The sequence below is a fragment of the Neltuma alba genome, unplaced genomic scaffold, assembly GCF_004799145.2.
Source record: "Neltuma alba isolate B1F8T4 unplaced genomic scaffold, ASM479914v2 tig00011870_pilon, whole genome shotgun sequence".
Taxonomy (NCBI): domain Eukaryota; kingdom Viridiplantae; phylum Streptophyta; class Magnoliopsida; order Fabales; family Fabaceae; genus Neltuma; species Neltuma alba.
In genome coordinates, this window is record NW_021636473.1 from 147762 (window position 1) to 163941 (window position 16180).

Genomic DNA, 16180 nt, shown 5'->3' on the forward strand with positions numbered 1-16180 from the left:
ACGGAGGATGTTTTCTGCTTTTTCTAGTTTTAAGGATGCTGTTATCAATGACTATTTGTTTCATTTGTCTTGGATATTTTGACTTCTGGCAGCAACAATCCTTAAATTTTGTGGTCTGGTGACCGGATTTCACAGTATCAATTCAATGTTGGTTATTGCGTTTCGTGTTTCTTGATTTGATCTCATCTTAAATGTCCATCATTTATTTATATTATCTTGATTTTGTGAGGATCCCATGGCTGACCTGTAGCCATGGCCTCTGTTAAAATCTGTTCTGCCGTTTGAATGGAATTCGAGAAGAATTCTGGCAATTTTCTTCTATTTTCCTTCATGCCTTATTTGTTAACTCATACAAATTGAAGTGTTAGACGCACACATTTTAACAATGGGAGAAGTTAGTTTTCTGTCTCTCATCACTTCTACTTATTCTCATAATGATCTGTATTTGGCTATCATTTGTCATCTGTCTTACCATTATAAATGTTCATAGACTTTATACTTCGTATGCTAATTAACTTTTGACCCACAGGATTGAGAATCATTCGATGTTCTTGCCCATTTGCTTTCGTCAAGTTGATGGTACCAGTGATTCTTGGCAGCTGCTTCTTCCAAATGCTGCTGCTTCGTTTCTGTGGGAAGATGTTGGGAGAAGACGTTTGTTGGAGCTCTTAGTAGATGGAACTGACACATTGAAATCACTGAAGTATGATATTGATCAAATTTCTGATAATCAGCCTATCCATGTAACTGATGAATTGAACAGAGCCTTGTGTGTTACCATTGTAAAGGAAGAGAAAATCAGTGTTGTCAAGATCAGTGATTGGATGCCAGAAACTGAACCTACAGGGGTTCTGAGTGGAAAATCTTTGTCATCAATGTCTCAGATCTATAAAAGTGATTCTCAGAAGCAACAATCCCTGTCTGTTGCAGATTGTGAATTCCACATATTTTTTGAGCTTGCTGAGCTTGGAATATCTGTTATTGATCATACACCCGAGGAAATATTATACCTATCTATTCAGAATCTCGTTCTAGCATATTCAACTGGTCTGGGCTCTGGAATCAATAGGTAGGATTTTTGCGTTTAGTTTATTATTGTACGTCCTAGAAGCTGATTATTTGTCTTGCGCGGGGATATCTGGTGAAAATACTGTTCAAACCCACTCATCAATCAATATGACTAAGACGCTCGCTTTGGAATCATAGTTTCAAGATCTAAGAATTATTCCTTTTTGTAATAGTTGTCCATAGATACTCAATATTGAATATGCAATTTGTGTTTTCTTGTGTTTCAGGTTTAAACTCAGAATGCGTGGCTTACAGGTGGACAACCAGCTGCCATTAACTCCAATGCCAGTTCTCTTCCGTCCACAAAGACTAGTGGCAGAATCTGACTATATCCTAAAATTCTCCATGACAATGCAGTCAAATGGATCGCTGGATCTCTGTGTCTATCCATATATTGGTCTTCATGTGAGTGACCTTAAAATTCCAAGTCTTACCCTGTAAAAAGCATGTCAATATTTTGTTAATGAATGATGAGACTTTGATTTTAACCCCCCAAAAAGAGATTCATGAGAGTTTGATTCGTTTCATATCATGCTTATCTGTTGACTGGTTCCTGGTAAGCAGGGCCTGGAGAATTCGGCTTCCTTTTTGATAAACATTCATGAACCTATTATTTGGCGCCTTCATGAAATGATCCAGCAGGTGAAGCTCAGTAGGCTGTATGATTCTCAAACAACGGCTGCTTCAGTTGATCCGATAATTCAAATTGGGTATGCAAAAGTTTTATTTTCTCGGGGATTTGTGGTTGTGTTTATCTCTTTGAAATTTGACATGATAGAAGTTGGAATTTCAGTGTGCTCAATATCTCAGAAGTTCGGTTAAAGGTGTCTATGGCTATGTCACCCAGTCAAAGGCCAAGGGGTGTGCTTGGGTTCTGGGCATCTTTAATGACTGCTTTGGGGAACACAGAAAATATGCCTGTAAGTATTTAATTGCTTTCCAGAAGTTTCGTTGATTTGAAGAATTGGCTGCTCTGCTAGTAGAGTAGTAGTCTGATGTCAAGCCATGTTTTGATACCCGCAAAAAAACGGGGGTCATTCCGTCAATACCTCAAAAAGTTTTCATCATATTTCTTTCTGAATTCTGGTTGCACTACAAGGAACTATTTTCTTAGTTTGCTTAACCACTTTGCATGGAGGAACCCTGGTTTAGAGGGGTTCGCCATTTGCCTTCCTCACTCCAAGGGAGATTAGTCTCTTGCTACCAACAAAGGAAACTCCTGTCCCACCAAAAATTCTTAACCTGGCTAAATGATCATAATCCTTTTATGATTCCATGAGTAACAGCTTGTTTGATCAAGAAACAATAGGAAAATATCAAAATAATTCAATACTTTATTGCCCCTTATCTTCAGTTTAGCCTCTGCATATATACTTAGAAATGCTGAGGATTCTAAGAAAACAAATCTTGGGATGCTATGCCTTCTTTTCATTCTGTCTTAAATTTGAGGGAGAGACTAATACAATAGTGCTAATCCAATCAAATATCTACTCCTTAATCAGGTCAGGATTAATCCAAAGTTTCATGAGAACGTGTGCATGAGGCAGAGTTCTATGATTAGCATGGCTATCTCAAATATCCGGAAGGATCTTCTGGGGCAACCACTTCAGCTTCTGTCAGGTGTTGATATCTTGGGTAATGCAAGCAGTGCACTTGGACATATGAGTAAAGGTGTGGCTGCACTATCAATGGACAAGAAGTTTATCCAAAGTCGTCAGAGACAGGTTTGTTTAAAGATTGTCCTCCTTATTCTGCAGTGATATTTCCTGGATTTTCTCATTAATCTGATAGATATTATTCATAGAACCCTAACCTTTAAATAAATACATTACACCTATAAGCTAGCTCGCGTCCTTTTTAAAATGCATTTTCAGTGTCGGTGTGGGAACATCCTGTGTTTATGGCTGCTGTAATCATTGCAGTTATTGAGTAACCCCTCCTTTTAGGGATTGATTTGTTGTAATCTTCTGATTTTAGGCAGTCTATTGTAATCTCCTAACTTCTAGGTATTTTTTTCCCCTTTATTTGGTAGTTTCCCAGTATAGCTGCTCTTGGCCGTGTAGAGACCGGATTTGGCTTCTCTCCTCTACGCTTCCCATCCACTTCCCCTCCACTACTCATCTTGATTGTTGGATTGAAGTTTGAGCAGTCCGATTTAAAGTTTTCCAAAATTACTAATAAAATGTCAAATTATTAAAAAAAATAAACAAACAATTTCAAACTGCTAAACTTTATTCATAATAGTTTAAAATTGCAATAAAAAATATTTTAAAAAATTTAAAAACATTAAATCTGAACCATTAAATTTCAATGTAACTGTCAAGATGGCTAGCGGAGGGGAAGTGGATGAAAATGGCGGAAGAGAGAAGCCAAGTTCATAGATACCCGGGTAATACACTTCCATCAGTATAATACAATCCTCTTTTTGTCAGGTGGAAATGGTTCAGCCATTGAACAATTTGATAAACCAACAATCATTTTGCATGGTAGTCACTTTTTAATTATAGTAATCCTGCCTCATGATACCCCTTTAAAAATGGAAAGAGACAGTGATGGATATCAGAATCTATTTTCATTGCTCGGTACTCTTTTGTGTGTGTGTGTGTGTGTGTGAGAGAGAGAGAGAGAGAGTATTTTATATTTTCATATTATAATAACCTTAAATTTGGGAAAAATAATATATATCTAATTTGAACCCCAATGATTGCATGAATTATGAATAAGATAGAGTCAAGTTCCCATACTCGAATGGTGCATGATGAGCGTCCTGTAAAAGAAAATTGTTAAATAAACTGATTGACACAAAAGATTACCATACTGTATCAAGAAAAGGTCTTAGAATGGTTCTTTTAATTAAAATTTAACACTTCACCTCATGTTGAAAGAAACTGGACTGTTCGTTTGTGGCCAACATACAACTGCTGGGGTGGAGAACTTTACTTTAGCCACTTATCTTAAAAGTTGAGGTTTTTGAGCTTCAGCATGGGAGTAGTTCATAGTCATAACATAAACTGATTCATGTGATTTGCTTGCCATAGCCGGTGCTGGTGACTTTTTTAATTACTGATTTTTCTTATGACGTGTTTTACTTTTATAGGATCTTGATACATATGTTCCATTTGACAGGAAACCAAAGGTGTGGGGGATTTCGGTGATGTCATCAGAGACGGAGGTGGGGCATTAGCTAAAGGTTTATTCAGAGGAGTAACTGGCATATTAACAAAGCCTCTTGAAGGCGCAAAAACTTCTGGTGTTGAAGGTTTTGTTCAAGGCGTTGGGAAGGGAATTATTGGTGCAGCTGCACAGCCAGTGAGTGGAGTTTTGGATCTTCTGTCAAAAACAACCGAAGGTGCCAATGCTATGAGAATGAAAATTGCAGCTGCTATCACATCTGATGAACAGCTTCTCCGGAGGAGACTGCCTCGGGTAATAAGTGGTGATAATTTGCTTCAACTATATGATGAGTACAAAGCTCAAGGACAGGTATCAGTCGCTCAGTTTGCAATAGATCACAGATGTAAAGTGATTTTATTGTGTAGACATGAATTTGTAGATATTGAGGTGACAGTGGTATGGATTAAAACTAAATCAAGATATCAAATGAATCCTGACACTTGTTTGAATCCAACTTTATGATGGTTCGCTCCCCCCCCCCCCCCTCCCAGTAGTGATAGGAATGTTTTGCTTGCATATATCACTTCTAAAATGTACAAATTATTTCACTAATGTTAAGCAAACTGGCTGAAGGTTCAGCTTCTGTCAGATTATGTCACTGAGGATCCGGCTGAAGACTAGAACTTGTTAAGTTGTTATTCATTAGAGAATCTGGTTCAATCCCTCTTTTTGCCCGGTTAACTGGCCATTGCTGATGTGGGTTCAGACTGCAGAACAGAAAATCAACCATTGCATTTTTATCAGCCTTTGAAATTTATACCCATGCACTTTTTATCACGTTCTAACACCCCATTACCTTACTTGTTCCCTCAGAATCAGAAGTGAACAAACCCTGTTCTATTGGGACGAGGCCCATGAAGGCTTATGACCAAAAGAATGAGGAGAGAGTGTGAGAGAAAGGAGGGACTGTTGTCAATTGTAATGATTAGTTCCAGCCTAACTACCTCAGTGCAAGGATTGCAAGGGTGTGGGGATTAGAGAAAGTTGTTGGGTAGTATTCAAGATGAAGAGCAGAGAGGAGAAGGCAAGAAGAAAATTAGTAAATTTCTGTGTAGAGTTTTTGGGCTCCAAATGCTAGGGAATGTTTTGTTCTTTCTTCTTTCTATTGTGAGTACTGGTTTTTGGACATTCTTACATTAATTAATACAAGTGTCAGAATTATCCATCAGAAGTTTGCTGATTTTATCACAATTACCATAAAATTTAGTCAAGACGGCCATAATTTTCTTACTTGACCACCTGTTATACTTAGATCTCAGATACTGGATCCCATAACATATATCTCAAGCAGCCCGTTAGTGAACTTGCATCCATGGATGGCCATTCCAATGAAACGTTTTTCTGTATAAATTTCTCTTTGCATTAATGCAATTATCTCTAGCTTGCCTGATGTAATTTCTTCCTGTGGACTCTTGCATGTTTTTGCATTCTTTTAAGGTTTATTCATTTTTATAGATGATGACTATCGTCATATTTTTGTTTTGAAGGTTATATTGCAGCTTGCAGAATCAGGTTCATTTTTTGGTCAGGTTGATCTTTTCAGAGTTCGTGGAAAGTTTGCGCTATCGGATGCCTATGAAGACCACTTTCTGCTTCCAAAAGGGAAAATCCTTATGGTCACTCATCGGAGAGTCATACTATTGCAAGTAAGTATTCATTATTGAGAATGACGGATAATGAGTCATATTCTCCTGTGCGCTGTTACTGAGGAAACTTTTTGTCAATATCAGCAACCTTCCAATATTATTGGTCAGAGGAAGTTCAGCCCTGCAAAGGATCCTTGCTCGATATTGTGGGATGTACTCTGGGATGACCTCGGGACAATGGAATTGACAAATGGAAAGAAAGACAGCCCAAAAGCTCCCCCTTCACGGCTCATTTTATATTTGAATTCATCATTGGATTCGAAAGAAAATATTCGCACTATAAAATGTCATAGTGAATCCAAGCAAGCTCTTGAAGTTTATCTTGCAATCGAACATGCAATGAACACTTATGGCCCAAATTCGTCAAAGGTACCATCTTGTATTTTGCCTTATTATTCATTTGTACAATATCTAGTTATTATTTGCAACCAAAAAAAAATGACAAACTTCATTTAGAACTCCATGTCATGCAGCTTTCAGTGAAGATGGATATTTCCTTTCTGAAACTCTATTCAGTTTAAGAATAAATAGTATTTGCTCTGTTCTACTCCTGTTCTTTACTTTTTATTTTCTTTTCTACCTTTTTAAAGTGACCTTTTAATGGTGGATTCCTTGGTGCACAATAAAGAATCAAGTGCGTCTATGTGATTAATGACATTTTTGCACAACTCTATAACATGCTGCAACATTTGATTGACGACGGTTTTGTAATTTGCTGGTAATATACTTCACTATTGTATTGGCCCTTGGCTACTAACGGTGACAATGTCATTACCACCATCATAAGTAGAGAAGATGTTGTGATAGTTTTAACAAGGTAATTAGGTAAATAGAAAGTAGTGGTCTATAAATGGGGTACGGGAAGTTGTATTGAGGTTGTTGATTGAATGCATATCTTTACTCTATTCGCTCTCTCTCTTTTTACCTCTAATTCTGTTTACCTCTAACAGCACCGGTGCTCTGTAACGAAACCTTGTTAAATATGTTTTCGAGTCTACCTGGTTATGGCCTAACGGTATGATAACTTCCTTATTGCAGGGAGTAGTTAAAAAAATAGTGGCAAAGCCATATTCCCCATGTACTGACAGCCCCAGTGGTGATTTCGTACCTAAAGACGGGGTTTGCTCCATGTCCCCTCAAATGATGCCTGGGTCAGTTCTCCTTGCTTCAACTTTCGGAAGCTGTACTAAGCAGTTGGAGTGAGTGTTCATTGGACATCAATCGCCATATCAACAACTGCTCCGTTTGATCCTCAATCCAGGCCCACTTGCCTCCAGTCCGAAAGGTACCGTTGTATCTTACTTTCCTCACAAGTTCTTATTCCTTCTTATTTCTTCTTATCTTGGGGCTGAGGAAACTGGGTGGTAGAAACTTGGAACAAATTACGATTTAACCCGCTGCCGTTTTTCTCCAAAGATATTGCTACGGCAACACTCCCTAATGTCTTGGTTATAATGTTTACAGAACATTTTCGTCAAAGAAACCTCAGGTGATAATTGAACACGGGAGTATGTTCTAATAAGTAATAACGTACTGCTTTTAAACTTGACGAAATTTACGCAGCTGTACATATCTCCGTTTGAACGATGAAATGGATATGATCAATCACTTGGGACAAGTAGATTACTTTGGAAGCACTCTTAGGCATGGGAATTGTAGATGTTTCACCTTTTGAGATGCACGACATTTTGTTATGTAAAGCATATCTGTTATCAATGTTTTCACATTTTTAGTCGTTAACCATTTGCAAATGTCTTAACATGTTCATACAATTCTGTTGGGAGGATTATAATGATATTAGTATTTTAATCTCTGGATTCGTGTTTCTAATTGATAATTAATTACAGGTCGGGCTGAGCAAACTAGTTCGAACTTGCTAATGGGCATATTTGATATCCTGAGACGGGGAAATCCATTAAAAGGCCGTTTCCTTTGCGACCTTACATTACTTTGGTATCCCCCAATTTTTCCCGCCACCTATCTTCTGCGATTAATAGATTTTACTGTCTAAGCATTCTTTTTATGTACACCAATTGTTCTGGTGTGCGTGTATATATATATATATATGGTTATCAAAATCATTTCACTTTGTACATATACAATATCACAGCGAGATGGACGGTATTTATATAATTGTCCTTCTCTATTGATTTTTATTATTGATATTGTAGAGAGAGGCGATGTTATTATACTCGAGTGCTGTTATTGTGTAGTGCGAATTAAATGATCACCAGTAAGTTTTCTTCTGTTTCCGCTGTCTTGAGAATATGGAATTGCGCGTTTCGAATGGCTATAATAAAGTATGCGGACAATAATCTCTTTTAATCACTGCTTCATACGACTAAAAGATCCGCGGAATCCGACTAATGATTAACTCATATATCGTTGATGTTAATGAAAAGATAACTTTGAAAATATACAATTATAACCTCAACAATGTTTGATTTCTTCCGTTAAAAAAGGGTCTAATTTAAAGTTATCATAATAAATATAGTTCGGAAGTTGATTTCTTCTAGTCCACATGCTCTCGAAATTAAATAATTTGCTGTTATAATGAATGACAATTGTATAAATATAATTACTTTTCTAAGCTTAGAAAAATTCCAATTTATTTATTGTTTTTATGTTTGGATATAATGTTTTAGAGGTGATTGTGGTGACATGTAAAAGTTGCTTTTGTGGAGATAACAGTGTTTTAGAAAGGGGGGTTAAGTGAAGCCAATTTATTGTAGAACGTGAAGCAATTTCCTAATAACACGAATTCAGTGTATTTAAGCCTTATATTTAACCTTGTCTGTGAAAGGAGGGTGTGTTTGGTAGAAACAAAATCATAGTTCTAAAAGTATTTTTACAGTGTATTAAGTAAATATGTGAAGGAGTTTATCTCAATTTGTGAAAAGATGTTTTTTAAAAATAATTTTATAATCCAAACACCCTCAGAAGTAAATTCGGATAAGCAAGTTCACTTTTACATGTCGATTTTGTTTTCGGTGGCAAACTCACTTCATCAGACAAATAGCTAACAGGTCGTCGTCTGAGTTGCCTCCACCATTGTTCTCTTCCCCCCCCCCCCACCTCTACTGTTGTTACTTCTAATTTTAAGAATTAGTTTATTAATTTGAGTAAATTAAAAAAATTTATTAAGTTTATACTCTTCTGACTTAAGGGTCTTATATTTAGGATCGGAGGAGTAATAAATAAGTGTTTGTCCTTGTTAATTATATATATTAGATATAACTACCATTTGATAGAGTTATTAAGTTGTGTAATTATTATAAGGATTATTTTGAACAAAATGGATAAATATAAGAGATAGAGTGAATTGAGATCTTATATTTAAGACCATAGTTTGATTTTCAATTTAGTCTTAAATATAAGACTCCAATTTACTTTGTTTTTTATATTTATCTTTTTTTAAGATAGTTTTTGTAATAATATTAGTTCTAACTAATACATTTGATAAATAAAAATATTTTAGAAAAGATAATATTTATTACAAATAATTAATTTAACTAATTTTTAAATTTTTTAAAATTAGTTAATTAGTTTTTATTCTACTTCCGTTACTTATTATAAGATCTTGTTTGACTTTTATTTTGGTCTTAAATATAAGAATCCAATCCATTTTGTCTCTAATATTTATGTATTTTTTTCAAGATAATCTTTCAAATAATAATATTTCTAGCCAACATACTTGATTAGCAAAAATATTTTAGAAAAAACCACCTATTTATTATAAATAACTATTTTAATTTATTTTTTTAATCTCTTCAAATTAGTTAAGTACTCTTATAATTAAGATGGGAGGTAGTACGAAAGGTGGTAATAAGGAAAGTTGGTTGAAAGAGTTCCAGCCGAAAACATATTAATATATGAAGTAAACGAAAGCGGTGCCTCTGTTCCTCAAAACTTTAACACTCTGAAGCTTCCAAGTTGGAGCATCTCGCAGCTTAATGGTGAGATGTAGTTGAATATTGGATCTCAGCAGCTTCAAATCTTGCGTCCTTGTCTTGATTTCTGTTTGGGTATATTTGGGTGATGTGATTTGTGCTTCTTACTTTATATGAGTTGCTTACTGAAAGGGAACCGAGGAAAAAATGTGGACTTTTACGGCTTGTATTTCTCATGGCAAAGAACATAGATTCGGTCTATTCATGTTGAGAGTCACCCCTAACGTTTTTAGGGAAGTTGGCAGACCATAACAGATTCTGATTTTTCTGCTTGGAAAGAATTCTTATTGCCTGAATCTATGACAATCATTATTCTGTCATGCTATAAGTATTTTTTTCAAAGAAGTGAAGAGGAAATCAGAGGAAAACAAAGCTATTCTCGTAGAACGATGAAAATAGAACTTACTTGCATTTGAATTTTACGACATTAGGTTTGGTAACTCAACTAGAATGGCCTTGCACTATTCCGATGGATATACTTTTCTAAATTTGTTTGTAAAAGTAAGTCACTTACGTTCTGTATGCTGGCTCTTGCATTTTGCCATCTGAATATGTTATCCATGTTCTGTGCCTTGTTATGATGGTATAGGGGTCCTCCAGGTCAGCTGTCCAGCAAGTTCTGGAATATAGACTAGTCCCTTCCCCCAATCACGTATAGCAGAGTGGAGCAGAAGGAAAAAGAGATTATTCAGAACGATTTATCCCGGTCACTGGATCTACTGATTGGTTCACATGATTTAATCTCTATATATAATTATTCTTCATTCGTTCTTTATAGATTACGTCACTTATGTGGATCTAGTAGCTAAAGTGCAATAGAATTTCTACATCTGCAGAAACGGCTACATTTAGTTCAAGGTTTGCTGAACATGAAAAAGTGGTATGGAGGCTTGTTGATCATTGCTCTGGGTATGATGTTGATTCTCCTATACAGTCCGTTTAGAATGCAGCCACAGAAATCAGTAAAACAGTCGGCCTACAGTTTCTTTAATAATCATGCGCCAACGGATTCTACTGTAAGAAACAATCTTGCTATAAATTCTTCAAATGTGGAAGTAAAAGAAACACCAAAGCCAACCAAAAGGCCACATTCTATACATTTTCATGGGCTTGATGATCTTTGTAACATGAAAAACTTTTTTGAAGGAGAGTTGAAAGCAATGCTTTTGTGGACTCCTTTGTGTTCCCTGCTGTCAAGGTCAGATGCTTTACCTGAAACAGCTCAAGGAGTTAAAGAGGCTTCTGTAGCATGGAAAGAGTTGTTGTCCACGATTGAGAAGCAGAAAGCCTCTAGGATTAGCGAGATAGATAGCCCTGAAAATCAGAACTGCCCATTGACTGTAACCACAATCGGCAAAATGGTGGCAAGCAGTGGAATCATTCTTGAGCTTCCTTGTGGTCTAGTCGTAGATTCATCTATTACACTAATTGGCATTCCTGTTGGGCAAAATGGAAGCTTCCACATTGACCTCTTGGGCCAACAGATAGAAGAGGATCCAAATCCTCCTATAATTTTGCATTACAATGTGAGTCTCCCTGGAGAAAATTTGACTGAGGATCCATTTATAGTTCAAAATACATGGACTAATGAACATGGGTGGGGAAAAGAGGAAAAGTGTCCAGCTCATGGTTTTACTAACATCCAAGAAGGTATGCTTGTGTTTTTTTTTTTTTTAAACGAAGAGATTTCAATTTATGTAGCGTGACTAATGGTGGACCTTGTATGTATTAAAGCATATTTTGCATCCAACGAGCATATTCTGCATCCAAAGAACTGTGGTGGGTTCGAAGTGTTGTTAACTAACAATGCATTCTTTTTCAGGTAGAGAATAAACATTTTAGACTCATAGAGTATGACAGGTTCCAATAATCTTTTCAGACATACATTCCCCCTATATTATGTTTGTTTGAAGTTACAAGCACATTTGCTACTTAATTGGGCTAATAGCTGTAATAGCACCAACCTGCTTCATAAATAACAGAATAAGTTGAAAACAAACTTTTCTACCTTTTGTTATCATACCTAATAGTGTATATTTTCAAGAACTAATTATCACTGTACGTGATGCAGTTGATGGACTTGTGCTCTGCAATGTACAAGTTACCAGAAGCAGCAACCAAGAGAATCCAAGTGTGGGCAAACCTATTAGTGATAGAACTGCTAACTTTTCAGAGGAGAGTGCACATAGAACTGCTAATTTCCCTTTCACTGAAGGAAACCCTTTCACTGCCACATTGTGGGTCGGTTCAGAGGGATTCCATATGACAGTGAATGGAAGGCACGAAACATCCTTTGCGTTTAGGGAGGTAAGGTATGGAACAAGAAACATTTCTAATTTTTTCAGTCAAAGTCATAGAATGGCCACTTCCAACTTTGTATGGTTTTTGTGGATGCAGAAACTTGAACCATGGTTAGTTAACAGTGTCAAAGTAGGTGGCAATCTAAGTCTCTTATCTGCACTGGCAAAAGGCTTACCTACTACTGAAGATAATGATATTGTTATTGACATTGACAAACTTAAAGCTCCTTCTATCCCCAGAAAAAGGCTTGTTTTGCTAATTGGGGTATTCTCCACGGGAAATAACTTTGAAAGAAGAATGGCCCTCAGGAGGTCTTGGATGCAATATCAGGCTGTACGTTCTGGGGAGGTAGCTGTCCGATTTTTCATTGGGCTTGTAAGTGATCAAATGCAGACTTGGTACAGTAAATATTTATGCTGACATATTTCCTGATATAGCTTATGTTTTAACTTTTTCCTTGAAGAGTCTTGTCGAAGCTCAAATCCTTCTTTCTTAGTGGTCTTTGCTCCCTACCGTCATTGAAAGAAATCAAATTGAATTTTGCTTTGCTATATATAGAATTCGTGAAGATTTTCATATACAATCATTCATCTACGGTGTTTTCTGCACATCTCTAGCTGATTTAATTTGGAAGGGATGACTCGTGCAATTCATGATCCCTCTCTTCTCCACCTGTGAGGTGGATAGCTGGGAGAGGATTGCAAATGGTGTCTTTCTTCAAATATATACTGACGAATGAATTTACATTAAGTGGAAGGAGTATGCGCAGAGGTTGGGAGATATCTGTAATATTTGAACTCAAGAACTGCATCATTTACTAAGACAGATTATATCGTTTATGTTTTGCAACCAAAAAGTCTGTGTAGACTGCAAGCAATATTCTCTCACCTGGCAAGTGCGCAAGGGAGAGCTCTCAACCCAGTAATCTTCATTGTCATTGCACCTTTTCTTTGCCCTGTTAACTGTGAGTGACTTTGATATTTTATTTGATTTCAGCACAAGAACCATATAGTTAACGTTGAGCTGTGGAAAGAAGCACAAGCTTTTGGAGATATCCAGTTTTTGCCGTTTGTTGATTATTATGGTTTGATCACCTTCAAAACTATTGCAATATGCATTTTAGGGGTAAGGGCATCAAAATTTTATGCAATGAAATGTCTACGTAAACATATAAAGAAACAAGAAGGGAGCACAGCCTGATGGGGATAAGGGGCGAGGAAATAATATCCAAATCTTTTAGTGACTGAAATCCATTTCTGCCAGAGTTTCAATTTTTTATTAACCTTGTCCACGATTTCTTTTTTCATGTTCACATTGTTTTCTGTTTTTTTTCTTTTTTAATTGAATCAAAATTCATGTTCACATTCTTGTAAATGTGTTTTAGGAGAAATCTACTCTGGAATTAACCCTTCCAAAAAAATGTGATTAATGAATTTGTGAACACAGACTATGATTTGGCCTTTAAAACCGTAGGTTGCCTGCTTTTACTCATCTTGCCCTATGCCTCCAAATCTTATATATCTGACAGCTGGACAATGGCTATCCTATTACATCATAGTTTACCACTCTATTTTAGACCATATCAACATCACAGGATGCATATGCAATTTTGTGTCAGTGTGGTCGCGCCGGATGTTGTTTTTCATCTGCAAGTCTTGTATATACTCCTTTTAGTTCTAAATGTAAGACTTATTTTGTAGTGTAATTTTACACTACAAAATAAGTCTTACGTTTAGAACCGGAAGAGTATTATATTTCATCTCCTTTACTTTCATGCCAGTTAATCAATATGATCTGTCACTAAATTTGCAGACGAAAATCATGCCTGCTAAGTACATAATGAAAACGGATGATGATGCTTTTGTTAGGATTGATGAAGTGGTTTCTAACCTTAAAAGAAAGCCATCTGATGGTCTCTTGTATGGTCTTATATCTTTCAAATCATCGCCGCACAGGGATCAAGATGGCAAATGGTACATCAGTGAGGAGGTGTAAATCTTTCTGAAATGCTCAAAGTAAAACTACACAACTTTATCCCTGCCACAAATTCAATGTTTTTCTTTTTGATTAGGAATGGCCGCATGATTCATACCCTCCATGGGCACATGGTCCCGGTTATGTCATCTCTCGAGACATAGCAAAATTCATTGTTCATGGCCATGAACAAAGAACGTTGAAGGTAAGAATTTCTTCTTCCTGTTTATTGTGTTCTAATGATCATTTCACAGATTGTGTCAAGCGTAAACTTCACCTAAATATTGAGATTCTGGAAAGCATTGTAGGTTTTGCCTTCAAAATTGTCTTCAGAAAAAGTATGTTAACAAAGATGGGTGGTCCGGCTTAATCTGAAGTTAAGTCGCTGTAAAGTTCTCAAATGTCACTAAAAAAATGCCATTATGCAACGTATTCTTTAGAGTAATTACAACACCGTAGTTTCCTGGTGGTGTTTATCTCCTGCTTAATGTGAGAACTATATCAAAGACAGAATATATGATATTCAAACTTGGGGAAATCACTTTAGACAGGATTTATGTTTTGATGACCAGAATATCACTTCGATCTTCATTAGCGTTTCAGCATAACAGAGATATTCAAATCTTACTTTAGTAAGGTTTTCTCATCCTCGTCTGTCCATATTTTTCAATGCTCAGCTCTTCAAACTGGAAGATGTTGCCATGGGGATATGGATCGAAGAGTTCAAGAAGAGTGGTAGAGAAGTGCACTACGAAACTGATGAGAGGTTTCACAATGTTGGATGTGAATCAAATTATATACTTGCCCATTACCAAAATCCAAGGATGGTGTTATGCCTTTGGGAGAAGCTGCTGAAAGAACGCCAGCCAGCATGCTGCGAGTAACTTTCCTGAGCTTTGGTTCATTGTTCTGAGGTTTGAGTTTATTGTATCAATCTATAGGCTATGTATGTTAGCTATCAGATGTCAAATTAATTATTTGATTTATTCATTCATCTTCACTGTTTCGCTCAATATTTTGTTGAAATTGATTGCCCGTGAAATGTCAATATATTTGCTTGAACTAAATTGTAGAATAAATTTTTTTATGTGGCTTCGTGGCCTTCTGGGTGTGGGAATTGAAGGTTCTTTTTTTCATGCCTCTTGTCAGAAGGTTGAAGAAACCGACCTTTAATGTAAAAATAGTATAACAAACTTTTAATACGATTGAATATTAGCTTATATATAACTAACGAGTCGTGTTTTCGGTCAGATTTTCTTTATGAGGGGATAAATTTTGAGCTTTCAATCAGACCTTTTAAATTGGTTCTGTGTTATCTCCTGTGTATAAGAGTTAGATAACTAATTTGAGAAGATTTAGAAAATTAGTTAAGTTAAATAATTGTAACAAATACGTGTTGATTTTCTTAACATACCATCTCTAATCATGTGTATTGAAAATACTTCTTAATGGGAACTACTTACTATCAAAAGAGATATTAAAAAAAACAATTAAATCCAACCTTCACAGTAGTTTTTATATTAAAAACAGTGGGTAGCATGAGCTACCTTTTTCGCTGAATGCCTTCTTGGTTTACACTTCATGAAATAAAACTCTTTTCAAGTAGAACTACTTGAACAAAGACAATTCAACGAGTCTCAACTTTTTGAAAGATGAAGAATCCAGCAGGACTTACGGCCACTTCTTTTATTTATTTATTTATTTATTTTAATGACATTTGAAGGGCATCCATAAGTGATCTGCATCACTGCATGGAACAATTTTGGTCATACATGGTACGCAGCTTCTTTTGCGTAAAGCCATACCCTTATCCTCTCACTTTTACTTTTCGTTTTCTTAGTTGAAGGAATAAGAGACATGGATGAGTGGACTAACAGTGGCCAAAAAAATGAGTGGACAACAAACTTGATACGTACTCAGTAAGATAATAGGATTGCTTTGATGGCCCCCAAAAAGAACAACAATAGCATTATTTTCTTTTCAGTCTAAAAAAATTATGAGACTTCCCCTACCGCCATTTTATTTTTAATTATGTCTCTTCCATTCAAATGGTGTTTAGGAAATGGA

At 36.1% G+C, this 16180-nt stretch overlaps 2 protein-coding genes across 5 annotated transcripts in view; both read left to right on the top strand.

The window, feature by feature from the left end:
• Window positions 1-8084, top strand: part of LOC114718804 (uncharacterized) — a 47310-nt gene extending 39226 nt beyond the window's left edge. The window contains exons 55-64 of the mRNA XM_028904245.1: window positions 530-1069; window positions 1296-1473; window positions 1633-1778; window positions 1862-1988; window positions 2571-2792; window positions 4195-4551; window positions 5730-5888; window positions 5973-6257; window positions 6927-7173; window positions 7736-8084. Of these exons, the coding sequence (XP_028760078.1) occupies window positions 530-1069; window positions 1296-1473; window positions 1633-1778; window positions 1862-1988; window positions 2571-2792; window positions 4195-4551; window positions 5730-5888; window positions 5973-6257; window positions 6927-7091 (2179 nt within the window). The 3' untranslated portion in view covers window positions 7092-7173; window positions 7736-8084. The remainder of the gene's footprint in view (window positions 1-529; window positions 1070-1295; window positions 1474-1632; window positions 1779-1861; window positions 1989-2570; window positions 2793-4194; window positions 4552-5729; window positions 5889-5972; window positions 6258-6926; window positions 7174-7735) is intronic.
• Window positions 8085-9803: 1719 nt separating this feature from the next.
• On the top strand, window positions 9804-15198 carry LOC114718788 (hydroxyproline O-galactosyltransferase GALT3). Of its 4 annotated transcripts, none has more exons than XM_028904222.1 (8): window positions 9804-9844; window positions 10675-11488; window positions 11910-12145; window positions 12236-12514; window positions 13136-13264; window positions 13952-14128; window positions 14211-14318; window positions 14791-15198. In XM_028904222.1, exons 1-8 carry the CDS (start codon window positions 9842-9844, stop codon window positions 14995-14997), a joined length of 1953 nt encoding a protein of 650 aa, XP_028760055.1. In that variant the 5' UTR covers window positions 9804-9841; the 3' UTR covers window positions 14998-15198. The 4 variants fall into 4 exon arrangements, with proteins under 4 accessions (XP_028760055.1, XP_028760057.1, XP_028760058.1 ...); XM_028904224.1 differs by having other exon boundaries at window positions 13952-14112; window positions 14791-14873; XM_028904223.1 differs by lacking the exon at window positions 9804-9844 and adding an exon at window positions 10548-10564.
• The last annotated feature ends 982 nt before the right edge of the window (window positions 15199-16180 follow it).